The sequence below is a fragment of the Mus caroli genome, unplaced genomic scaffold (assembly GCF_978045245.1).
Source record: "Mus caroli unplaced genomic scaffold, Mus_caroli_1 scaffold_9, whole genome shotgun sequence".
Taxonomy (NCBI): domain Eukaryota; kingdom Metazoa; phylum Chordata; class Mammalia; order Rodentia; family Muridae; genus Mus; species Mus caroli.
Window position 1 is genome coordinate 82,243,537 of NW_028227264.1, and position 26,243 is coordinate 82,269,779.

The 26,243-nt window shown below is 45.3% G+C and overlaps 1 protein-coding gene across 1 annotated transcript in view; it reads left to right on the top strand.

The window, feature by feature from the left end:
- The first annotated feature begins 292 nt into the window (after window positions 1-292).
- Window positions 293-26,243, top strand: part of Txnrd1 (thioredoxin reductase 1) — a 76,948-nt gene continuing 50,997 nt past the window's right edge. The window contains exon 1 of the mRNA XM_085843059.1: window positions 293-312. Coding sequence (XP_085699185.1) covers window positions 307-312 — 6 coding nt within the window. The 5' untranslated portion in view covers window positions 293-306. The remainder of the gene's footprint in view (window positions 313-26,243) is intronic.

The following is a 26,243-nucleotide window of genomic DNA, read 5'->3' on the forward strand; positions in this document are numbered from 1 at the left end:
GGTTTTCTTTTCTTTTTTTTTTTTTTGGTTTTTCGAGACAGGGTTTCTCTGTGTAGCCCTGGCTGTCCTGGCACTCACTTTGTAGACCAGGCTAGCCTCGAACTCAGAAATCCGCCTGCCTCTGCCTCCCGAGTGCTGGGATTAAAGGCGTGCGCCACCACGCCCGGCTGGTTTTCTTACTTGTGTGATCAACCCAGAAACCTGTGTTTTCTCTTTTAGAAACTTCATTATCTATCTCCCCTTCTTGCTTTGGATCTTCTGAATTCCTGCAGTTGGGACAGCTCACACAGAGCAAATTGACTTGCTATGAAGGTAAAACAGTGGGGAATTTGTGTGTGTGTGTGTGTGTGTTTGTGTGGTCAGAGGTCAACATTGGTTTTGAGTCCTTACCTGCTACCTCCTTTTGAGACAGAATTTCTCGTTTTACATCTGTATATGCGATGCTAGGTGGCCTGAGAGCTTCCAGAGACTTTCCCCTCTCTGCCTCCTATTTCCTGTGGTTACACTGGGGTTATAGGCACATGACCCCACCACCCGGCTTTACATGGGTTCTTGGGATTCAAACTTAGGTCTTCAGACTTCTGTAAGGGTGTTTCACCAACTGAACCGTTTCCCTAGCCAAATATGAGAGCTTTCTTATTTACTTATTTGTTTGTTTGTTTGCTTTTGCTTTGTTTTTGAGACAGGGTCTCTCTCTCTCTCTTTGTAGACCAGGCTGGTCTAGAACTCAGAAATCCGCCTACCTCTGCTTCCTGAGGGCTGGGATTAAAGGCGGGTGCCACCACTGCCTGGCCCTCCCCTCCCCTCCCCTCCCCTCCCCTCCCCTCCCCTCCCCTCCCCTCCCCTCCCCTCCCCTCCCCTCTTTTTTATAAAGACATGGTCTAACCATGTAGCTCTAACTGGCCTGGAACTCACTCTGTAGACTGGGCTAATCTTGAACTCAGAGAGAGCTGCCCATCTCAGCCTCCCAAGTATCATTACAACCGGCCAGTAATGGAGTCTTTGGAGTGTTTCTAACATCCATATGTGACAGTAATAGGAGAGAGTAATAGGAGAGAGAGAGAGAGAGAGAGAGAGAGAGACCTAAGGTAGTCTTGTTGACTTTATTCAGCACTTAGACATCTCTATGTGTTAGGTGTTGTTGGAAGCTCAGAGTATCTGTGAGTAAGTACATCTTCACAGTCAGTTTCCAGGGTGATATGTAACTCTAGGGACTCAGTTGAAAAGCAGATTTGCTGAGTATGTACCATGATACATACTCAGCCTATGCTGAGCATTTTACATCTATGAACTCACCTAAATCCTTATTTATTTTCAAATAATATGAATTTATTTTTATAAATTTTATGTGTGAACGTTTTGCCTGCATTTTAATGTCTGTGTACCAGGAGTGTGCTTGATCCCCGTGGAGGTCAGAGGATGACACTGGATCCCCCTGGAACTGGAGTTAATGGGCAATTGCGAACCACCATGTGGGTCCTGGGACTCAAACCAGGATCCTCTGCAAGAAGAACAAGCTCTTAACCACTGAGCCATCTCTCCAGCCCGTAGATCTGGAGGAAAATGAGGCCGAGGGAGGATAAAGGCTTATAGCTAGCAGGTAGCGGTGCCAGGTTTCTGTCAGAAGCCAGTGTGTTTGTTTGTTTGTTTGTTTGTTTTCTGAGGCAGGGTTTCTCTGTATAGCCCTGGCTGTCCTGGAACTCACTCTGTAGACCAGGCTGGCCTCGAACTCAGAAATCTGCCTGCCTCTGCTCCCAAGTGCTGGGATTAAAGGTGTGTGCCACCACTGCCGGGCAGAAGCCAGTGTGCTTAATCACACTGCAGTCTCGCCTCACTGCACAGAGGGGCTGCATGTGTGTCACAGCCTGGACTAAGAAGACTTGAGGAGCTGGGCCAGTGCCTGGAAAAGATTAAAGGGAACACATTGACGATATTTTAACCCGATGTTTTGAGGACAGGAGGACCAAGAATTAGTAGACGTGCTGAAGATGGGCACTGGTCCTCCCCTTTCCAACTGGGGCAACCCTTTAACAGTTCCTCATGTTGAGGTGACCCCTCCAACCATAAAATTATTTTATAAATGATTTTATTGCTCCTTCCTAACTGTAATTTTGCCACTGTTATGAACCATAATATGAATATCTGATACACAACCCCTGAAGGGGTCTCGACCCACAGGTTGAGAACCACTGGATTAGGGTCTAACCATCAAAGGCTGCCGCTTGGGGTTGCTGAGCTTTGCCAGGGAAGCAGAGGAGATTCGCTCTGCCTTTGTGCCCGCCACCTCTACGCAGCCCCGGAACATAACCGTGAACCTGAAGTGCCTGATAGAGAACACGTTGATCTTAAGATTGCTCAGAAGCCTGACCTTTCCAGAAAACTTGTCTTATACGTGAGGGCTTCTTATTATGGATGGTGTGGAAAGAAAATGAGGGTTACTAGAGTGGAGTGCCAGCATCATGTAGCTGTGTGGCCTTAGATGAGGTCCAGAGCACCCCTGGGGCATGGCCTCCTCACCTGTGGGGCGTGGTCTTCTTACTCCTGGGGCGTGGTCTCCACATCAGCCCTATAAAGCAAATGGGGAAGCATTAGGCCCTTTCAGGCTCTCTAGATCTGACAAAAAAAAAAAAAAAAAAAAAAAAAAAAAGAATCAAACATGATGCCTCTAAACTTAGGTGTAATGAGTACGATAATTCCAAATAAAAATACCAAGCACTGTATCATATAAACTCCATGATATTCAAGGTAATCACCTGAATTATTTAGGATATGCACCACCCCCTTGGCTGCCAAGATGCGTGACTGAATAACGACTTCATTTTATGTGGGCAAATCAGTAGCACAAGATAACAAGGAAGGACATGTTTTACAGCCCGTGCAGTAAACACACTGAGACCCAATTGCTGACGGTCGTGTTTGGAAAGGATCTGGGTGGAAAGATCTGCATATATTCAAATTCTATATCTGGAACCATTTTCTGAGAGGAATGTCCCTTAAATTTAAGTCCCTTATTTATGAATAAATTATTTATTTCCTCCAGTCTCCTCTCTGTTGCTGTGATAAAAATACCTCAACAAAAAGCATCTGGGGGGAGATAGGGTTTGTTTGACCACCTACCATGGATGCTAGACCCAAACTCAGGTCACCTGGAAGAACAGCAAGCATTCTTAACCATCTCTTTAACTCTCCCGGGTCATTAAAAACATTTTAAATGATTTACTTTATTTGTATTTCTGTGTGTGAGTGTATGAGTGTATGAGTGTCTTGCCTGCTTGCTTGTGCAATGCGTCTGTGCTGTATCAGAGCGGTCAGATCCCCCGGAGCTGGAGTTACAAATTGATACTATCTGCCCTGTGGGTGCTGAGGACCAAGCCGGGATCCCCTGCAAGAACAACAAGTACTCTTAACTGCTGAGCCACCTCTCAAGCCTCTCAAATTGTTTTTAAAAGATGATTTTTTTTTGGAAAAATGTAAATCACATATTTCATTTACATATTCCTGACTTTTACAGAGTTCTTAAGTGTTGTCTTTAAAATTATTGCATCTTCTTAATATTGTCCATATTAAAATTGATAGCCAGGTTAGCTAGGCAGTGGTGGCTCAGGCCTTTAATCCCAGCACTCAGGAGGGGAGGCGGGGGTGGGGGGGGGTGGGGGCGGGGGCAGGGGCGAGATCTCTGTGAGTTTGAGGCCAACCCGATTTACAGAGTGATTTCCAGGATGGCCAAGACTGCAAAAAGAGGCCCTATTTCAACTCACCCTCCAAAAACACTTAAGCAGGTAAATGGACATTCATCTTCCTTTTCCTTCTTTTTGGTCCTTCAGTGGTGCTTTCACATTTTAGCCCTAATAGGATAGTCTGTGGCAGGACTATGAAGTAAACCAAGACCAAGCTCCCCAAGAGAGGGTGACAAAGAGGAGGGAAGGGGGGATGGAGATCTATATATCTATATTTGTATCTGTATCTATATATCTATATCTGTAACTATGTCTATACTGTATATAGATATAGGATATCTATATATAGATATATTTATAGAGAGAGCATTAGCAGTGATCAATGCTCTTGAACCTGTCTCTAGCACATAAGCCATTTCACAGACCAGCTCTCTGGAGGAGAGCTTATCCTTTCTGGATATACGTTCTGGATCTGCAACCTTGGAGGCCTAGATAAGAACTGTAATCGTGTGAGAATAGGCTTATCAAGTGAGCCGAACGGGAAGTTCCTGCCAGGCCTAAGTTCCCCGTACAACCTAGGTTTCATTTAACCCCCATTGAGACCTCCCTTCAAACACAAGAGCTCTGCCCCGGCCTCTGCAGTCTTGTTATGGAGCTTGCTTCTGGCAGAGTCAGCGCCTCATCTGATGAGTTCTTTGTAAGGGTGAAAACTGCCTCAAGTCTTAAAAGCGTGTGCCAAGGCATTTTTCCAGTTCGGTGGACAGACGATACCATCATGCGTGTTTACTGTTTTCAGCGCTAGGAGTTCATCCTCGTGCCCATTACTGAGTCTTTGTATTTTTCCTTGCGTTGCCACACGTTTCTGCTTTATTTTTCTAGCATGTCTCATCCCTTGCAGACCTTAAGATGCACATATAATTGCCCATGTCTTCACTGTGTACACCGGGTCATACTTCTCCCTGTAAGCTTCCCAACTCCGAGGACTTCTACGGAATAACTTCTCAGTTAATGGGGCCTCATTAGACTCAAGGGTAATAATATGCAGTATGTCTTGTGGGATGAATAAAATTCTATTCAGTCATTATCACCTCATTTAGGAGTCCTCTGAGAACAGCCACATGTGGGAAAAATTGCTCTTGAACCGCGTCATCTTTGTTAAGGGATAATGGGAATCCAGAAATCCTTCATTTCTTCTGACTTCTTGCTGTCTGGATGCTTTCCAGTGTCGGCAACAGAATCAGAACACATGGGTGACAAATTTCCAAGCGAGACAACAGAGCAGAGTGCTGTTAAACACTTTCTCACCCTTGAAGTGATCACACAAGTTCCAACAAGCGGCAGCCTTGTGGCTGCCTGCTTGCTGGGCTCCTCCTTGCCTCCCTCCATCTCCTGTCTTTGGAGCTCGTAATCCTCTCTCAGCCTCTGAGAGGCCGGAGCATCTTGGCCTTTACCTCGTCCTCTGGAAAGTCTTAATAAGCGACTCTAGCGATGTCTGTCCTGCTTCTGTTTTGCTGTTAGTCTTTACAACCACAAAGCAGACCACTTGGTCGTGCTGCTCCCAAACCCCTGTGCTTTGAATCTTCCAGATGGCTGAGTGTCAGGAAGGGAGGGGGTGCTGAGAACCTCTCTTCCTCAGGAGTCAAGCTGTTTCACTCTTTTTCTCCTACATTGGCTGGAAGTAACCTTGTTGGAAATCTCAGCGGTAGAAAATGCTTTCACCAAGGGGTCTTGAGGACTGCATTGTTCTGATAAGTTTTGGAACTGTGAAGGAAATTGAACCCACATTCATCTAAACCCAGCAGAAGAGTTTTTCAAGTGATGTAATGCATTTGTTTAGAGTCAAGGCCTTGCACCTGGAACTTGCTTTATAAATCAAGCTGATCTGGAACTCATCAATACCCACCTGCCTCTGCCTCTCATTGCTGGGATTAAAAGCATGTGACACCATGCCCAGCTGATTTGTTTTGTTTATAAATTCTAGGTAAACTGAATTTTTGGTGATAGTTTTCAAACATTTGTCCTCAATGCTGTCTTAGCTTACCCTCCTGTTGCAGTGATTAGAAACAACAACAACAATAATAAAAGCAACTTAGGGGAGAAAGGTTCTTATAGCTCACAGTTCTAGTTTACAGTCTGTCGCTGTGGGGAAGTCACATCAGCCTGAGCTTGAAATAGAACCACATTGCGTCTGTAGCCAAGAAGCAGAGGACGTTGGACACACACTTGCTGCTGATACTCAGTTTGCCCTCTCTGTTTTAGAAAGTCTGAGATCCCCTGCTTAGGTCAAGGTCCTATCCACATCCACTAACTTAGTCAGGTGATCCATCACAGGCACACTCAGAGGCGAGCTTGACCCAGGCAGCCCTTCCCAGCTGGCTGTGCTTGGAGGCCTGCCTCCTCGGTGCCAGGGTGACAGAGCACGTGATCAGGGAAGTCACTGGGACTCCGTCTGCTCACGGAAATCCAGGACCCGTCCTGGAGATGACTCAGCGATAGGCTCTCAACTTGAGAATTTTCCAGATTCAAACTAGAGACGAGGAGTGTGACCGGAGGTGATGGAATGAAGGGTTTTTCCAAAAGTGTGATCAAGAACGGCCATTATGAGCTTGATAGGAAAGCGTGGGCATCTCCTGCCCCAGCCAGCAATTCCAGCAGTTGATTCAGTCAGCAGGAGAGCTGCAGATGTAGCCACACCATGTTCTCCTTGCCCAGACTCACACTTACTGCATCTGCTTCACTTTCATTTCTTGTACCACATCTTTCTTCTTCTCTCTCATCTATACACATCACAACACACACGTCACACACACCATACACATACATTAACACCCTCTCACACATCGTGCACACGTTCGTATCATACACTCACATATACATCATGCATACACATACATATCACATATACATGCACACATCATACACTCACGTACACATCACACACACATGCATCATAGACACACACACACACCCATTCCTGAACAATTTGGAGTATGTTTCAGACATCGGCTTTCTCTCCTAAATATCCTTGCAAGTCTCCCAAGAACAACGATGTTCTACATAATCCCAAAGGCATTAATGTTGCTGTAATCTCATCATCGAATATAGCCCAGGTTAAAATTCAGTTGCCCTCCTGCTACCTCCATGTTTTTTGACCCATGATGTAACTAAGCACCCTGCAAGGTGCAGTTCATAGCAGGATATTGTATTTTGCAGGATTATGTGCTAAGAGTCTCTGGAAGAAGAGGACCACTTCAAAGGTCACCCTGCTACATTTGGATTGCGCTCCTGTGTCACAGTCCCCTTCCTCTTGGGAACTCAGCTCTGCTGATACGCTCAGATTTTCCATAGGTCTCTTTTCCTCCAGGAGCACCTTTCTGTTCTCCAGTTCCTTCATGACTTGGAGATGACCTATGGGCTGTGATGGCCCTGTGTTGCCAAGCTAGAGCCACTGGCAGCTATGGAGGGGTGTCCCAGGCATCGAAAAGGATATGTTATCAGTTACACCACCCTGTGCACAGTGTCTGTAGTGTGTGTAGTCTGACCGAGAGTCACTCCCAGGGCACCAGTCCTGCGTGGCTCTGTGTAGGGTTTCATGGATAGCAGCCGTGTGGGATAAACAAGCATTTTAGTCTAGGGAAGCAGATTAAGATATGAACCTCAGGGCTGAGCATTTAGCTCAGTGGTAGAACATTTGTCTAACTAGTGCAGTGCCCTAGGTTGGGTCCCCGATTGGGAAAGCCATGGGAGGCGTGGGGGATGGTGTTAAAGCAAACAACAAAAACAAAGAAGCCTCTTGCTTGAGTAGGGGTGATCTGGAGTCAGCTTCCTTCAGCAAGTTTGTAGTTAAGACGCCTTGCTTCCTGTCTCCCAACAAAAAGATGTGAGTGAATTCTCTGCATATATCAATCTGAGAGAATGGCTTGGCATTTAAGAGTACACAGAAGAGGCTGTTTTACACCTTGCTGAGTGTAAGCTCAAGGATGCAGGCAGCCATTCAGAGCCTGCTGTGCCTGGGGAATTCACATGACTAGTGTGTGTACTCTGCTTCAGGACCATCTGTGTAGAGTCCCACAGAATTGTTAAGTCTGCCACGTGGGATTGCCTGCCTCGTTTAACAGTGTGTTAAAACAAAACAAATCCCCTCCTTTTTCTTTTCTTTCTTTTTTTTTTTTTTTTTTTTTGGTTTTTCGAGACAGAGTTTCTCTGTGTAGCCCTGGCTGTCCTGGAACTCACTCTGTAGACCAGGCTGGCCTCGAACTCAGAAATCCGCCTGCCTCTGCCTCCCAAGTGCTGGGATTAAAGGCGTGCGTCACCATGCCCGGCCACCACGCCCGGCCCCCTCCTTTTTTGAATCTTGAACTGTATACAGCGCTGAGAATTACCGTGGCTCGAGAGATTACTGTAATTAGCTGTCTCCCTACAGCCAGGCATGTGTCCTTTCTAGGTTTTTGTTTTTGTTTTAAATGACAAGTAATGATGTTGTAACCAAATTGTCAACATAATGAAGTAAAAAAAGAAGAGGCTGAGGGCTGGACAGGGTGGAGGGAGCTGGGGAGCTGGGACGGAAGCTTGTTGTTACTTAGCTTTGGGAAGGAGAGAGACAGGTTGAGGCAGCATAACTCTGTCCCCTGTGTTCAGAAAGACAATGGCCGTGTGAACCGGCGAGTTAATGGTAGCGTGTGGTGGTTTTGGGTGCCGACTGAGTTATCTCTGGCAAGTCGAGGTAGCCTGTGTTACCACCTGCGCATGCCTGAAGAATCACTTCAGCACACCTTCGCCGGCACTGCCTGTGTGCATTGTTACTGTCCGTTTTAGTTTCTACTCTAACTAGGATTTTATTTTTTTTATTTTTTTGTTTTTTTATGTTTTTGTTTTTTTGTTTTTTCGAGACAGGGTTTCTCAGTAGCCCTGGCTGTCCTAGAACTCACTCTGTACACCAGGCTGGCCTCAAACTCAGAAATCCACCTGCCTCTGCCTCCCGAGTGCTGGGATTAAAGGCGTGCGCCACCATGCCCGGTGGATTTTAAAAAGATCGCTTTATTCTAGATTTGCTATTTCCTTTCCAACCACTTAGCTGTCCTTACTTGTTATCCATTTTTTTAAAAGATTTATTTATTTATTATATATAAGTACACTGTAGCTGTCTTCAGACTCTCCAGAAAGGGAGTCAGATCTCGTTACGGATGGTTGTGAGCCACCATGTGGGTGCTGGGATTTGAACTCCGGACCTTCGGAAGAGCAGTCGGGTGCTCTTACCCACTGAGCCATCTCACTAGCCCGTTATCCATTTTATAGTTTGCAGCCTGTTCACTTATTTTTGAATTATGTTTGTCCTAAATATTTTTCCTATTCTTTTACCTTACAAATGTTATTAGGAGTTTTGCAGTATAATCTCTTGTACTTTGTGTGTGTGTGTGTATGCGTGTAATTGTATGCACACATGCATGTGGAGGTCCGAGCTTGATTTCGTGGCTTTCCACCTTATTTTTTGAGACAAGGGTCTTTCAGGGAACCTGGAGCTAGTCAGTTTAACCAGACTAGCCAGTGAGCTCCAGAGATCCTCTGGTATTCACAGCATCCCCAGGGAATCTGGCTTTGGATCTAAGGATCCAAACTGTGGACCTCATTAGATGGCAAGTGCTTTACCAACTGAGCCATTTCCCCAGCTCCTGGGAAGCAGTTTTTAATACATACAGTTTTAAGGGTAGATATATATGTGTATGGGGATGCTGTAAGACAAGGATAATACTATATACTTTCTCAAGAACGTTTATTAGGGGCTGGAAAGATGGCTCAGAGGTTAAGAGCACCGACTGCTCTTCCAAAGGTCCTGAGTTCAAATTCCAGTAACCACATGGTGGCTCACAACCATCTGTAATGGGATCTGATGACCTCTTCTGGTGTGTCTGAAGACAGCGGTGGACTCACATAAAATAAATAAATAAATCCTTAAAAAAAAACCGTTTATTAAAGTGGAGTGTGTATGTGTGTGTGTGTGTGTGTGTGTGTGTGTGTGTGTGTGTGAGTGAATGATTGGTGTCTTTTAAAGTTACATTGTTGAAAAGGCTTAAAAGATTTAAGTAGGGGGCTGGGGAGAGAGCTCAGTGGGTAAAAGTGGGAGAGGTTTTGTTGTTGATGTTTGGGTTTTGTTTTGACATGAGGTCTCACTGTGTGACCTGGTCTGGCCTGGGACTCCCTGTGATGTAGACCAGGCTGTTCTTGAACACCCAGACCTCTGTTTTCTCTGCCTCCAGCATGCTTGGGTTAAAGACCTGAGACTGAGGTCTATCCTCAGACATTCACATGGTGGAAGGGGAGAGCTCATTTCTGCAGCTTGTCCTCTGACCTCCACACACACTGAGGCATGCTACCCTACAACCAATCAGTGTAAATAAACAAAAAGGAACATCCCTTGGGCTGTGGCAATTGTGGGGATGGTTGTATACCAACAATGTGGTTGCACACAAAAGAACGATTCCTGAAATGGAATCCAGCTATGGAGCAGATGAGACGGAAACTTGTGCAAAGCGGTGTACGGTTATTGTAATAGTGCTTGAGAGAAGAGAGCCGACAAGCAGATCAGAGCACACCACAGCTGCAAGTAGCTGCCCTGACAGGTCGTTCTGCCTGTAGGTCCATTTTGCTCAGCTCTTCTCCCTGTCTTGGAGAGAGCGGTAAATCTTTAGTTTGCAGGTGAGAGAACCCTACCATGAGGCTGTTCTTGGGCCAGGAGGGTTTCAGCTTCACCATAAAGGGGCTTCCAGGGAAACTGCAGCTCAGCTCTACAGGATCCTTCGAGATCTCTGCTCAGCTGAAGCCAGAGTCCCCACACTAACACAATTACTCTTCTCTTTATATTTACTTCTAAATTTAGGAAGTTAGTGCTCCTAGAACTTTACCTCAAAAAGGCTTCCAGTCACATGTCACATATGTTGTCATTGGAAACCCAGAAAAACTTTCCTAGTTACATAATAGGACCTAAGTTTTTTTTTTTTAAAAGCCTTTTAACCAAATTATTAAGTTATTACCATATTGTTTAAGAATGCAGTTTCTCACCAGATGTGGTTGTAGTTGTACACACCTGGAACCCCTGAATTTAGGAGGCTAAAGCCTGTGACTACTAGTCACAAGTGTGAAGCTAGCCTGGGGTTCGCAGCAAGACCCTGTCTCAGAAACAGAACAAAAACACATTTTCTGTTCATAATGGCTTTACATATAGATTATTCTATATTTGTCTATTTCTGAGAGAGTCAGTTTCTTCTGTTGATCTCTATGGTGATTTTTATAAATAAAAGAATAGAGCATATTTATTATCTTTGGGTTTAGATTTTAAGTGGACGATAGGGTAAAGAAATGGGTAAAGTATTAGAAATAGATTGTGGGTGGAAAGTCAAAGGGGAAAAAAAGAAGAAATCCACTTAATCTATTTCTTTGAATGCTGCTTTGAATTTTATTTCAAACCGAGAAAGAAAATTATCAGGATACGTTATATACGTGTGTGAAATTTTCAAAGAATAAATAGAAATTGTTTTTCATGATGGATGAAAAATCTGGAAACAGAAATGATAAGCAAATGGCAAAAAATTGTTTTATATGCAAATTTTAAGGGAAAAAACTAGTGATTTTGACCAGTTGAATAACATGATTTATGGAGACATATAAGAGGCATATCCACCATGAATTTGCTTTCCTTTTGTTTTGGTAGACAGTCTCTCCCAGGTGAGATCGCAGCTTTTCTTAATCATAGAAGATCTCGTGACATCCCTTTGTGCTGCGCTCTGAGTATCGGCAGGTGCCCGAGCTTAGTGGTTGCTTGGGTGGTGTCCTTGGCACGGATGCCGTGGCAGGATCATCATCACCTTCCTGTAGAGTCAGTCATCAGAGGCAGGAGTCAGCCAAGCTTAATGGAATTAGGAGCTCGAATCACAGAGCCAATTCTGACTCTAATTACCTGCCTTGACCTCGGATTCTTCCTCAGTGGGCGTGGCTGGCCTACTGACTCCAAAAGTCTCTCCCAGGCTGACATCCCATGATCTTCCCTAACTGTTGACACCGGGAATCCTAATTTCTGTGTTGTCTTTCAAACAATAAGAGTGGAAAGGAGAAGACGAACACCAGAGATGGATTACAGTTTCTGAGGTGTCATTGGTGGAATGAATGGCCCTGCGTGTTGCTCTGGTCCGACAGTTCTCGATTAAGAGTGTAGGTGAGAATGTCCGGTGGATGTTTAAGATGAATGCATATATGTAAATGTGTAAGTATAGGTACATGCACAAGAGCTTGGGCTCCATGCCTTGCAGTTGTGGTTCAGGAGGTTGTAAGAAGACCAGGGAGCTGTGCTAGTTGATATGAGTGTTGACAGGCCTGCCTTACAGTACCAGCTATGAAGGATACTGCAGTCCAATCTATAAAACCCCATGGCTCTTTAGGATTCTAAAATTAAATGGTATAGATTTTATTTTTTCCCCTGAGAATTCATTTCTTATTCTCTTTGGACCTTGTCTACGTCGAATTCCTGTGAAGTGGGTAGTTATAGGCAGTGACATTTGTTCCTCTCGTTCTGAAGTCTAGAGATTCCAATTCAGTGTCCCAGGAGATCCCATGGGTGGTGAGGGCCCACTTCCTGGTTCATAAACAGGGCAGTTTTGCTGTGTCCTTATATAGAGAAAGGCACAAGGAGCACTTAGGGGTTTATACCTGTATGAATCCCACTAGTGAGGGGTCTTATCCACCTCAGAGACACCTGTCTCCTACCACCTTCACTTCGGCAGTTAACACTTTAACACGAATTGTTTCCCATAAACATTTAAAGTCACATCACCAGTGTCCAAATGTCAAGGGAATTTCTGTCATTTTGCATTTTTATCTGTCTCTCTGTCCACTCTCCATCCATCCAGTCTTCCAACCCCATCCACATTTGCTTTTTACAGTAACCAGAGTTGAGCTCAGAATTTGCGTGTGCTAGGTGAGTGCTCTCCGTTGAACTGTCTCCCTGGCCCTTTCTCTGTATTTTGAGTGTTAGTATTTTTAATATTTGGTGTAAAAAGCCATTCAGGCTCTGGCTCCCTGGATGTTGATGGTTCCCTGGCTGTTGGTTCAATCCCTGTGAACCTCTGTGAGTCCAGGCTAGTTGATTCTGTGGGTTTTCTTGTGACGTTCTTGACCCCTCTGACTCCTACCGTCTCCCCCACCCCGCTCCCTTCTCCAGGATTCCCCAAGCTCTGCTGAATGTTTGGCTGTGGGTAGTAGAGTTTAGTTTTAATTAATTGGCTTTAAAATTGCTTTTATAATAATTATTACATATTCATGACCTAACACATACTTCAAAGAGCATAAAATGAAAGATGGAAGTCTGGCTTCCTGTTTGGGAAAATTATCTGATTTGGTGTAAACTCAGCCTAAGAGAAGCTGTGATGTGCCTATGATGAATAACACGGGCTCTTCACTTATGGTCAATTGGTTTTCACCATGGATGTCAAAAATACCAACAGAGGACTTTTTTCAACAAGTCACACAAAATTAACTAGTAATACACACACACACTGCAGAGAGAAGGCAGAACCTCCCATCACACTAGATAAAAATGACTAGCCCTGGTGGACTATACCCTAGAGATGAAAAAAAAAAAAGCTGTAAAATTTATAGGCAAAAGCAGTAAAAACAAAAACAAAAACAAAAACAAAAAACCAAAAATAAAAACTGAATTCTTGGGCTAGCGAGATAGCTCAGTGGTTAAGAGTGCTGACTGCTCTTCTGAAGATCCTGAGTTTAAATCCCAGCAACCACATGGTGGCTCACAACCATCTGTAACAAAATCTGTTGCCCTCTTCTGGAGTATCTGAGGACAGCTACAGTGTACTTACATATAATAAATAAATAAATCTAAAAACAAACAAACAAACAAACAAACTGAATTCTTGACCTTTGTGACAGTCACAAAGTCATTTTTACATACAACACAGAAAGGACAAGCCAAAAAGAAAAAAAGAAAAAGAAAGAAAAAGAAAAGAAAGTAGGTGAATTTGATTTTATTAGAATTTTAAAAAGAACTTCAGAAGATATCAGATAACAATGAAAAGACCCAGAGAATGAGAACCATTTGTAAATTATCTCTCTGATAACTTGCTTGTACCCAGGCTACATGAAGATCCCCAACAACACAAGAGTAAGAAGACGGTCAGATCTTTCTCTAAAGAATAAGACAAATTCTAGGAGCATGAAAATGTGTTCATATTATTAGCCACTGAGGAATATAAGTCAAAGCCACATTGCGCTGGTGGTAATGGCTCCTGCCTATAATCCCAGCACCTAGGAGAAGGCAAGAGAATAAGTGGAGTAGTTGCTTTGAAAAAATAGTTTGTCGGTTCTTTGAGAAGTTTACCAGCGTTAACGTGTGATCCAGTAATTCCACTTGTAGGCATTTTCACAAAAGAGTTTAAGATGGTGGTCAAACAAGCATGTGTCCGTGATGTTTGCATAGCACTTCATTCAGAATAGCCCCAGAGCAGCAGCAGCCCCAGCGTCCACGGGCTAAGTGATGTATGGCCTGGTAGAATGTGGTATATCCACACAAGGGAATATTACTCTGCCATGAAAATAGGAGATGCACTGATGGCTGTTACTGCTATAGTTCTGAGCAAATACAAGCACCGACTGTGAAACAACGTAGAAGACTGGGGAAGAACGCCCCAGTAATTAAAATCACCTCAGGCAAAGACTAAAGGGAGGGCAGAGCCTGTGGTGCAGGCTCTGAAGAGAGGGTTTTATAAGCCAGAGATGGCTGTCTCGTGGTATTGATGGGGCCGGGCCACAGTGTTGTTATATGTAGCAGTGGCATGCCACCAAGCTGGGTTTGTGTGTTCACTTCCAAGAAAGTATTTATTTATTATTTATTATGTATAGCTGTGGGCGTGCATGAGGTGAAGCATCAGTACAAAGGTCAGGGACAACTTGTGGGATGAGTTCTCGACCACGTGGATTCCGAGGGCCACCTCAGGTTGTCAGGCTTGGCAGCAAGCACTTCTCCTTGCTGGGTTAATCTTGTTGGTCCGCGCTCACTTTTCTTGCATATGTGTGTGTATGTACCTGTCCACATGGGTATGTATGTTCATGTGTGCATGTAAATGCACCCGCACATGTGTGTAGAAGCCAGAGTTGTCTTCATTCTCCAGCTTTTTTTTGGGGGGGGGGGCAGCCTAGGGCTCATCCATTTGGCAAGTTGAGCCGGCTGGTGAGCCTCAGAGATCTTCCTGTTTCTGCATGCACTGCCGTGCAAGGCTTACAGACATGTGCCGGCCTGTGTCGCCTTTTATGTAGGTCCTAGGGGTCAGAACGCATCGTAATGCTTGGGAGGTAGGCACATCTCCATCTTACTCTGTCTTCCCAGTACATCTTGCTCATTATGATGACTGGTGGGACCTGATCAGGATCCTGGGGAGGACACCGAAAATTGGACAGCATTTTTTTTCCTGTTGTTATTTTGTCTTGCTTTTCAGTCTTATTCTCTGGGGCTTGAAGACCCTGTCATTTGTCTGGAAGTTAGTTGCTGGGAAATAGTGACTCCATTGTGTGTTTCTACATCTTCACGAGGAATAGGTCTGCCTTTTGCCCTCTCTGCACTACCCACCCCCCCATCCCTGCCCCCGACTAGGTGGGCTCAGTGCAACCCTGGTTCCTAGACCTTCCTATATGCTCCTAGGAAAGGTTCACACCTTGTCCTGTCAGGCTCTCCTGATTAAGAGTGGCAAGCTGACTCCAGAACAGTGGGCCACTGGAGGTCTCCATGGGTGGAGAGTTCCAAGAACCTTACACTTTGGAATCCTTCCTCAGGTCCAGTATTTTGGCCTAGGGCTAAAATTGTGCGACTCTCAAGTGACCCTGGTATTAGCCAGCGTGTCATCCTGCTTTTCCTCTCTGGTAATTACCATCTTGGCTCACATTGCTTATAGCTAAGGTTCATCACCCCATCCAAATTCTGCCAGAAAACCCGGCAGGCTCCACCAGTGCTTCTGCAGACCTCAGAGCCTGGCGGCTGGCTTCAGTAAACAGCCGTGCGGTGGACACCAGCAGACGCTCTACTAAGGTAAGGCTGTCACCCGGGGTGATGAGAAAGGGCTGGGGGTCTGGCAGACGTAGACTTGACGAGCGAAAACAGCTGGGCTGCATCTTTGAAAGAGCGTGTGCGCGTGTGACTCTCGTCAAAGGAATCGTGGATATTGATTTGAGTGGTTGTTCTCTGAGCCTTTTCACAGTACAGTGTGGTAAGTCACAGAGGCCAGGGGGCTGGGGCTGGGGTTTGCCTCACATATTCTCTGATCTTGTTGCTAGGGGATATTTCCTAAGGTTGTGGGTTGCTTTTGGCTTTTTCTAACGAGCTCTTCTTGTGGGGCAAGTGACTTTACAGAAAGCCCGTGTCTTTGATGGGTTTACAATTTTAGATTTTTATCAGGGAGAAAGGAACGGTGATCACATTCCAGGGTGGCTGGTTTAATGGAGCTTGGGATTAGCCACAGAGAGAAGGACAGAGGTGAGGCTTTCAAGACAAACTGGTCTGCTGTGTCAGAGGGAGGCCTAGGGTGCTGAATTGTCAAGAGTTCTCACTTTCAGTAAGTGCCCCCTCCCCTCCTACCCCTCTCCCCTCCCGTTTTCCTTCTCCTCCCCAACCCCCAGACCCAAAGGATCAGTTTTTGTCATTGTCATGCTGAGACAGACCTTAAGATTCTTGTGTAGCCAAGGGTGACCTAATCTCCCAAGCTGATGGTTTGTGTGTGTGTGTGTGTGTGTGTATGTTGCTTTTAGATAGGATCTCTCTATGAAGCCCTGCCTGTTCTGGAACTCCATGTAGTCTGACCTGGCCTCAAACTCACAGATAACCACTTGCCTCTGCCTCTCCCAAGGGCTGGAATTAAAGGTGTGTGCCACTGTGCCAGTGGTTACTTGAGCCTAACCATCTGCCTGGGTTTGGCCTTAGGAACTGGTGTGTGTTTGCGTGATCTTGTTCTCTCCCTACCTCCCCCACCACCATGTGTGCATGTATACACATGCACCTGTGCGTGCCTGTGTGCCTGTGTGTGTGTGCGTGTGCATGTGTGTTTTTTCCAAGTAAAGAAAAAGGGAAAGTGTCTGGGCTTTGAGAACACCTGTGCTCACTGGAGCCTTTCATCTGTCTCTTGTGAGCACGGCCTACATCAATGCCACCTGGACCTGGCAGTGATGCTGGGGCAGGGGGCTGAAGTGTATTGAGAACAAGGTTACAGAGGGAGAAGATGTAAGTCCCATCATGAGGCTCTGTATTCAAACCAAGAAGGTAGAATGTAAAAAGGAAAATGGGGATTGGGGAGATGGCTTGGGCAGTTAAGTGCTTGTCACATAAGCTTAAAAACCTGAGCTCAAACACTCAGCCCCTGTGTTCAAAGCCTGATGACATGTGTGACCTAAGGGCTGGGAAAGCAGAGAGCCTACACTGATCCTGGGCTGGGTGGCCAGCCATTCTGGCCTAACTGGTGAGCTCTAGGGTCACTGGGAGACTCTGTCTCAAAAAGTGTGGTGGAAGTGGGTGTTGTGGCACACACCTTTAGCTCAGCACTGGGAGGCAGAGCCAGGTCTATCTACTGGGTTCCAGGACAGCCAGAGCTGCATAGTGATACCCTGTCTCAAAACAACTCTCATCATCATCATCAACAACAATAACAACAAGAAGAAGAAAGCAAAGAGTGACTGAGGAAGACATTGGACTTTAACCCCTCGCCTCTATACCCACTCGAGCACACAGCCAAACTCACACAGCCGAACACCACACACACACACACACACACACACACACACGGAAGGGGGAGAGGGAGAGAATGGGCATAGACAGGATAACACGCTGAATACTGAGTGAGGGATACAGACAGTACAAGTTAATCAGTGTTAGACTAGAGCTGAAAACTAGAAACCTGATGTACAATTCTTCACTGAGTTATCTAGCTCTGGTGACGCTGTCTGCTTTGCCTAAAGATCCCCAACTTCTCACCTTAAAAAAAACAAAAACAAAAACAACAAACTTAAGCCTGACGGGCCTAGACTAATGTATTACTGGTTTCTTTCAGTTCTGTAATTACTAAGGTTTCTAATCTTTTTTGTTAACCAAATAATAGGTAAGAGCCTAGACTTCAAAGTTAGAGTTTGGCTCTGGGCTCTGCGGCTTGCCTTTTATTAGCCATGTGACCATAATATGCCTCAGCTTCGACATCAGTAAGTGTGTCTAATAATAGTGGTTATGTCATGACTGTAATGTGAAACTTAAGTGAGCTAATACTTATAGAAGCCATAAACATGCCTAGCACATAGAAAATGCCACGGAAGTGTTTGTTAAAAATAAATACAACCACCACCACCACAAACCCTACTTACTTTTCCTGTTTTCCTATCAGGACTGAAAACCTTGGACTTAATTCCAGTATCTCACTGTTGTGTGAGGTATATGTATGTGTTTGTGTTTGTGCACGAGCATGTGTATGGGTATTTGTTCATGTGTATACGTGTGTGTACACATGGATATGTGCACACGCATGTGTATGGAGGCCAGAGGTGGAGATCAGGGGTCTTCCTCAACTGCGTTGACCTTATTTTTTGGAGCAGGGTCTCTCACTGAACCTGATGCCGAACAGTTGGGTTAGACCAGCTGACCGATGAGCTCCAGGTGTCCATCTGTCTCTATCAGGTATCTGTCTGTCTCTTCCCTCACAGTGCTGGAGGTCTTAGACCTTCTCAGCCAGGCTTTTCGGTAGGTGCCGGGGTTGGAACTTGAGTCCTCATGGTTGTACAGCAAGCAGTGTACTGGCTGAGACACCTCCCCCGTCCCTCCAATATCACTTCAAGTAAAGCCAATCCAGATACAAGTGATCCCAAGTACAGTAGCCCTGACGGGATCGATCAGAAGCCACTGTGGAGCTGGCTTGCCTCAAACCATTCCTGTTTGTTACAGCTTCACGTTAAACTCTGTGAGGGAATCAGAGGGGACCACTTCTGGCCCTGCTCTGGCTCTGCTCGGGATGGTGGGTGAACTAGTGATGATCCAGTAGTGGTGGATTCCTAGGGAGCTGGTCCAGGTCCCAGATCTTTGACCTCAATAGCGCTCACCCTTAGCATCTCATATCCCTTGATTCTATGCTGCCGCTGCCATTTTCTTTCTCTCCCGGTTAGCCGGGGCTAGCCCTTTTCTTCACCCCAACTCTCTTATGATGAGGGATTTCTCCTGTAAAGCGGTTTTGGTCAAGGACATGCTTAGAAAGTACAGGTTTATGGCAACCTCAATTAATACCACTATCTGAATAATCCTAGGCAAGCCAAATACCTACTTCTAAAAATATATTTGTTATTATTGTGGGGGGCATATGCTTGTAGAAGTCAGAGGACATCTGTGCTTCGGTTTAGACTGTAAGGATCAAAGCTGAGGTCCTCGGTCGGGAGTATACTGGCTAGTGCTTGAAACTGCCTGCCAGTTTTGCTGCTCTAAACATCAGATCTTTAGTTGTTCGGAGTATACAAACTATTTTCTTCCTCTTCTTTCTCCTCCTCCTCCTCCTTTTCTTCTTCAAGACAGAGTCTCACTATATAGCCTTAGTTGGCCTTCAGTTCAGGACAATTCTCCTGCCTCAGCCTTGCAGCTGGACACCCCTATGCCTAGCTTTAAACAAGAGATTTTCAGATTTATACCAATTAATAATGAAGATTCATTTTCAAGGTCTTTGGCCATGAAGATGGCTAAATATGCCGGGTGGTGGTAGCGCATGCCTTTAGTCCCAGAGCTTGAGAGGCAGAGGCAGGCGGATTTCTGAGTTCGAGGCCAGGCTGGTCTACAGAGTGAGTTCCAGGACAGCCAGGGCTACACAGAGAAACCCTGTTTCGAAAAACCAAAATCAAAACCAAAAAAAAAAAAAAAAAAAAAAAAGATGGCTAAATACTTCCCCTGGCAGAAATAGTGATTTTTTTTTCCCTGCAGGGCATGATATGTATATAAAAACATAAAATGTAAAATAAAGATATAATGTACATATAGACTTAGCCATTCTTATTAACGTTTTCACTGCTGCGGCTGTTGGTTTTTGAGACATGCTATCCCAATGTGGCTCGGACTGGCTTTCAATTCACAATCATCTTGCTTTTGCCTCCTGAGTTACCTCTAGGTTCACAGTTACAGGCCACCACACCCAGCTTTAAATGTTAAAAAAAAAATGACCTTGAAGTAGAATTTCCCCAAGGTGTTTCCTTCTTGTATTTTATCGTTTCATTTAGCGATTGTGATCTGAGTAAGTCATTGAGGAACTCCTTTTTCAAGTTTATGCTTTGTCTGGACAGTATCCTGGTCTCCCTGGTGAGCAATATCATTTGCATTAATTCAAGGAGGGAAGTGCCGGTAAGGAAATTGGCCTCCACTGGGAGGTAGCGCTCTACTTGTTGCATAACATGTCACCAAGCTTCGAAATAGTCCTACTCAGAAAAGTGGTGTTAAAGTGCAGAGGTCCAGCTCTTTTCAGATGCTAGCTGCAGCTCACTGAGCATGCGCATCAGCCTGAGGCGATGTTGCAATCTGCAGTTCACTGAGCATGCGCATCAGCCGAGATGGCGATGAATCATTACAGCAATGATGCGTAGGTCTACCGCTGTGTTTACTAGCACATTCTAGAACATGTCACTGGCATTATTCAATATAGATCTTTAATCTTGTAGTATGGAACTATGCTAAACTTCACTAACCCACACAGTAACAGTTTCTTGAGGTGGGGCAGTGTGGATTCTGGAGTCTAAAGATAATATTTTCTCCCTCTCCCTTAAAAAGTTGGGATACATACTTTTTGAAGCTCTTTTTACGATCTCCCCTTGTTTGCTTGTTTTTTAAAAGTAACAGCCTATATATTTTTTGTTTCTAAAAGGCTAAGGATGTCACAAGAGTCTATGGTCTCCTTAAGATTATTTTTAATTATATGTACGTGTGTGAGTATGTAGGTCTGTACACATGAGTGCAGGCACCTACAGAGGCCAGACACATTGGATCCCCTTAGGATTGGAGTTATAGGTTGTGAGCCGGCAGGTAGATGTATGCTGGGAACCAAACCTACATGCTCTTAACCACTGAGCCAGGCTCTCCAGACCCCGGGTCTGTGGTCTCATGTGATAGCAACACGTTTTATTTGTTCATTGCCTATTTGTTTGTTTGAGATGGGGGTGGGGGTCTCTTGTGTAGCCCAGCCTGGCCTTGAAGTGTCTATGTAGCTGAAACTGGCTTTGAAGTCCTGGCCGTCCTGCCTCCACATCCCAAGTTCTGGGATTCCACATATATACCACAGGTAGCTTTTATACTTTAATCTTAGAAAGTGGCCACTGGAAAAGATTTGACTTTCGCCCCAGGAGATTCCTAGTTCCAGCCTTCTGTGCCCCATTTCCATGGCTAGCCATTCTTCAGAAGGAATTTCTCCCCTTAAATGTATGTTGTTGAGGGAGGTAAAGTGGGACTAGACTCGGGTATCATCTAAGCGCCAGATGGGATGCCTCCAAGGTGGTGAGTCTGCGCCCTTTCTCCCATCTCTATCATGATGTTGTAGTACTTGCTCGGGCAGCGTATGAGAAGTTGGTTGTGTGTGTGGTTGAATTTAGAATAGGGCAGGAATGTATTCTCTCTCTCACCTTATTTTATCATGTAAAAAGTAATATTTTTATTTATGTGTAAGTGTGTGTGTGTCTGCCATGAGTGTGGGTGCCCAGAAGAAAATGTCAGATTCCTTAGTGCTGGAGGAGTAGGCTGTTGGGAACCACCAGACTGGGATCCTAGGATCCAACCTCAGATCTTCTAGAAGGGCTGGGAGTGTTCTTGATATTCCCAGCACCATCCCTCCCTTAATTCTTTTGTGACAGCATCTGGTCTACTGCATACTCTTAGACCAGGCTAGCTTGAAATTTGCAGAGATCTGTCTTTCCCTCCCAAGTACAGGATTAAGGACATGTACAGCATCTTTATTATTGGTATTATTGGTGTGTGTGTGTGTGTGTGTGTGAGAGAGAGAGAGAGAGAGAGAGAGAGAGAGAGAGAGAGAGAGAGAGAGAGAGAGAGAGAGAATGCTGTGTATGTGCATGCCTGTGGAGGTCAGAAGCAAGCAAGGTTAGATCCCCTGAAGCTGGAATTACAGGCAGTTGCGAGCTTCCTGTCATGGGTGCTGAGAACTGAACTCTCAATCCCTGGAAGAGCAGCAAGTGTTCCTAACTGATGAGCTGTCTCTCCAACTCCAGCAATGCAGTCTCCTAATTAATGATTTCCATGAATTCTAGGCACTCTGGTCCTTTAAAATTTTTTATTGTATAATGAAGGGATATGATTCTGAAGTTTCCTAAAGTATTATTGATAGATTATTCCTGGCTTGTCTGTAAATGGTACGTCACAGTCTCTTTTATCACAAACTCAAATGATATTTAGTTGTGTAAATTTGGCAAATGTAACTTTTATTTATTCAATTAAAATTTTGTTTTGTACTATAATACTTTTCACAATGTTGAGCATACATATTTTATTTGGCTTATTTTGTTTTGTGGTGTGTGTATGTGTTGGTGTGTGGTTATGTGTATGTACATGTTCGTGTGTGTGCACATGTGCACATGAGTGTATGTGTGCATATGTACATAAGCTTTTGTGTGGAGGACAGAGGCCAATGCCTTTCTCAGTCGCTTTCCCCTCATTCCTAGAGATGAGGTCTCACTAAGCCTGAAGTATGCCGCTTCACTCTCCTGGCTGCCCAGTGAACTCCAGCCAAGTCTGTCTGTCTATACTTTAGCAGCCTTTTACTACTGTACCTAGTTCATTATGCAGGTCTTGGGGATCAGAGCTTAGGTTCTTATGCTCGCAGAGCAATTACTTTACTGATTGAGCCATCCCTCAAGACCCTGTTGTGTGTTCCGAGACAGGCTCCTTCTTTATAGCCCATATTGGCTTGGAACTCACTATGAAGTTCAAACGGACCTTGAACATATTATAATCCTCTTGCTTCACCCTCCCTAGTCCTCGGTTAATAGGTATGCATCAACCATACTTGGAAGAGCATATTTTTGTTGTTTTTTTTCAAGAGATGTGTTAATGAAGTCTTTCTGGCCAAAAATAAATAAATATTTTGAATATTTTAAGGATGTGTATACTCCCCTGCCTCAGAATATTATGCAGTGTTTTGGAAACAATAAGTATCCTAATGCTTTAAAAAAAACATGGTCATTATTAAACCCATTTGATGGTGGGGTAGATTGAGTCACCAAACATGTAAAATGTCCTTTATGAAGCCACATAGGTAAAGCAATACAATACACTAAAATCAGCATACTTGAAATGAAATATCAAAGATCACCACCCTCAATAGGGAGGATCTCTTGAGTTACACAAAAATGAGCTGGGGATGGGGAGGGGAAGGTGACTCCACAAGGGGACGGTCCTTAGCACTAGCCAAACCTTATGAGTTCGATCCCCAGGACCCACCTGACAGAAGGAGAGGAGCCACTCCTCCCATGGAGTTACTCTGTGACCCCACACAGGCACGGTGACACACATGAGTGCACACATGCGAATAAGGATCTGCGGTAAGCCTTTTCTACTGAGCTGCACGACGTTTTAGAGAAGGCCGGCTGCAGAGGAAATCCCAGAGCTGGGAAGGCTCCTGCCGGTTGGGCGTGACCTCATTTGTCATTTTCCCTCATTTTTTTCCCAAACTCTCCCAGGTAAAGACATTACTTAGGTCTATGTGAGTCCCTTGTTTTGTGCTTCGCCCTGACCAGACAGGTAACAGTATGTTTGCCTTATGAGCTGCGATACTGATTGTGTGTTATGCCTTGTCTCTTCTCCCTGGTGGCTTGTGAGTTTGTTTGTTTGTTTGGTTTTTGTAAGGCTGATACCTCCTCTCTGTGACTGTTAAGAAGGTCTGCCCACAGGAGAGTCACATCCACCCTTAAGCTAGTTCCTGGTCTGGTATTTACTGGCTCTGTAGTGACCTCATAGCTTTTGTAAATCTGTCTTCTAGCAAGTAATTCCGTAAACTATTTGAGTCAAACACGAACTGAGATGGATTCAGGAGTCACGCCGGGGGCGTATGAAAATCAGCTAGGCTGAAGCTATGTGGAAGGAGCCATGAGAAACCGTTTTATGAGTTTACACTCTCTCGGCAAGAACGATTGGTGGAGGAAAATGGAAAACTGCTACTAAAATCATGGTGCTAATGGCTTCCTTGGTGGGTCAGGATATTCCAAGGACTCACGCCAAATGCCCAGTGCTCAGAGCCTAGTAGCCTTTGAGTCTAGTAGCTCAAAGGGCAGTGGAGGCCTGGCATAGAGTCTATTTAGACTCTAAGGGAGTAAGACAACAGAGAAGGGACTCAGCTAGAGAAGAAAGAGATGGCAGTCAGGATAGAGGAGTGTTTGGGGGTGAAGTTCATTTCTAGGGTCAGGAGGAAGCCGATGTGTGGCAGTTCCCACAGATGGATTTCCAATGTGGAGAAAGGAAGGTAATGCCTACCAAGGGATAGAGTCAACTGGCATAAGCAGTGCTCTTCCCCCACATCCTCTCTGCCGGGGTGCGCACCGGCTGCTGTGGGAACAGAGCAGAGTTTATAGAGTATGATTTGCAAAACCCTGAAGGAATCCATGACCTTTGGTGACCCTCAAATTCAAACCTGTTTTCATAGCAAGATGCTCTCTGCTATCTCTCCTGCTTTGGCCTTGGTTGTGTAGAAGCAGCTGTGGTAAAACTGCTCGTAGCTACTAAGTGAGGGGAGGATGCCACCTGCCCGGGAGTCATGGTGTTCCCCATTGAAGCAGGGGAAGATGGTGTCTTCATGAAATGATAAAAGCTACCTTTTGGGGCTGAAGACTTGGCTCAGTGGTTAAGAGTGGCAGGCTGCTTTTCCAGAGGGCCCAGGTTCCATTCTGAGCACCCACATGATGGCTTACATCATTAACATGGCCCTTCCTGTGCCAGAGACTTAGGCATATTCTTGCATATTCTCACACTACGTCTTTGAAATGCCATCAGTGGCGTGGGTGGTGATATCACCTTCTTACGATGAGGAAATGAAAGGTAGAGAGACATTACTGTGCACAGTGGCTAGCTCTCTGGTGAGCACACTGGTGGCTCCCAGTCAGTTCTCTAGCTTCCTCTGGCTGCTTTTTCAGAAACCCTTTGGCCCACCCCACCTGCCTTAGGCATGATGTTTGTGGTACTCGTGCTGTGATAGGTGTTCCCTAAAGTCATGGCGCTTTTGCAACTGGAGGTTGTGCAATAGACCACCGTGCCAGGCACATCTTAGCCATACCTGTGGATGCGCTGCCTCTCGAATGGCTTGCTGACACAGAAAGCCATGTGTCTGCCTGGGATAGCTTTCTGATGACTTTGGCCTGAACAGGCAGACCCTCAATTAACATCACTGAACATGAACTTAATATTGTTCAGATTGGCTGCCATCTCATAGCTATCAGTGTGGAAAACATTTAAAATTTGAGAGTACTTAGGCGACAGTTTCCCCAAAGTATCTGGTCAGACATGTCACCAGCTTGGGGGCTCCAGTATAGCAAGGGGAGAGGGAGGGCCCATTACTTGAGCCTCTTTTCATCTCTGGGTCTCTCGTTCTCACTTAGTCCCCCAACAGCCTTATGGAGTTGTTAGACCGAATTCTATTTTACAGAGGGGGAAGGAGATGCAGATGGCTGGGGAGCCTGTTCATGTCATGTCCAGACCTGTCTGCCTTCTGGGTTGCCTCTGCAGGGATTGCTTTCCTTAAAAGAAGGTTCCTCACAATTACAGACATCCCAGCAGAGCCCTGACTGCACCACTCAGATCTTTGTTCCTTCAGCATCTGCGCAAGTGCAGGGTGCTGGTGGGTGGGCGGGCGGCAGGCGCCGGCAGGAGAGAAAAGGTGAGCCAGGCACGCCTGGCCTCGTTCTTACAACCACCCTGCTTGTCAGTATCTGCCTCCCTTGTAATCCCAGTGTAGTGTGCTATCTGTAAAGGAGTGTGGGGAGATGTCAGATAGGAATCCTCTCAGGGAAAGGGAAGAGGCTGGGATTTCCCAGCGAAAAACTCGTTACAAAGTATCATAGCTTATCCACTGAGCGGGAGAGAATCCAAGAGGAGGGGCGGAGAGGTGGGTGAGGAAGAAATTATAGTAGGTCTTTAAGGATCATTGCTCGGCAACTTGAGAGGCGGAAAGCCGTGTTTTGGGGATTATTGATGACATACAATGGTTGGAACTGTGTTCTGTTCCATTTCGTTATCTGTTATTCTTTATGTTCCTCGTGGAATACGAGCAATACACACCTTAAGCAGGGATGGTCATGAGCCCTGCCCTAGACTCTGTAAGCACTGACAGAGTCAGTCATAGTTCTGTGAAGCTGTCACCTCCCTGTCACCGAGAAGGAAAGGCTCCAGGAGTTAAATAAGTCACTCAAGGTTACATAACCAGCAAGACAGCTGGGACTTATCACTGCGGAATATGCCTCTAGATTCCGGGATGCTCACGAGTGCTGGTCGCAGTGTACGCCATGAACTCCTACACACACACA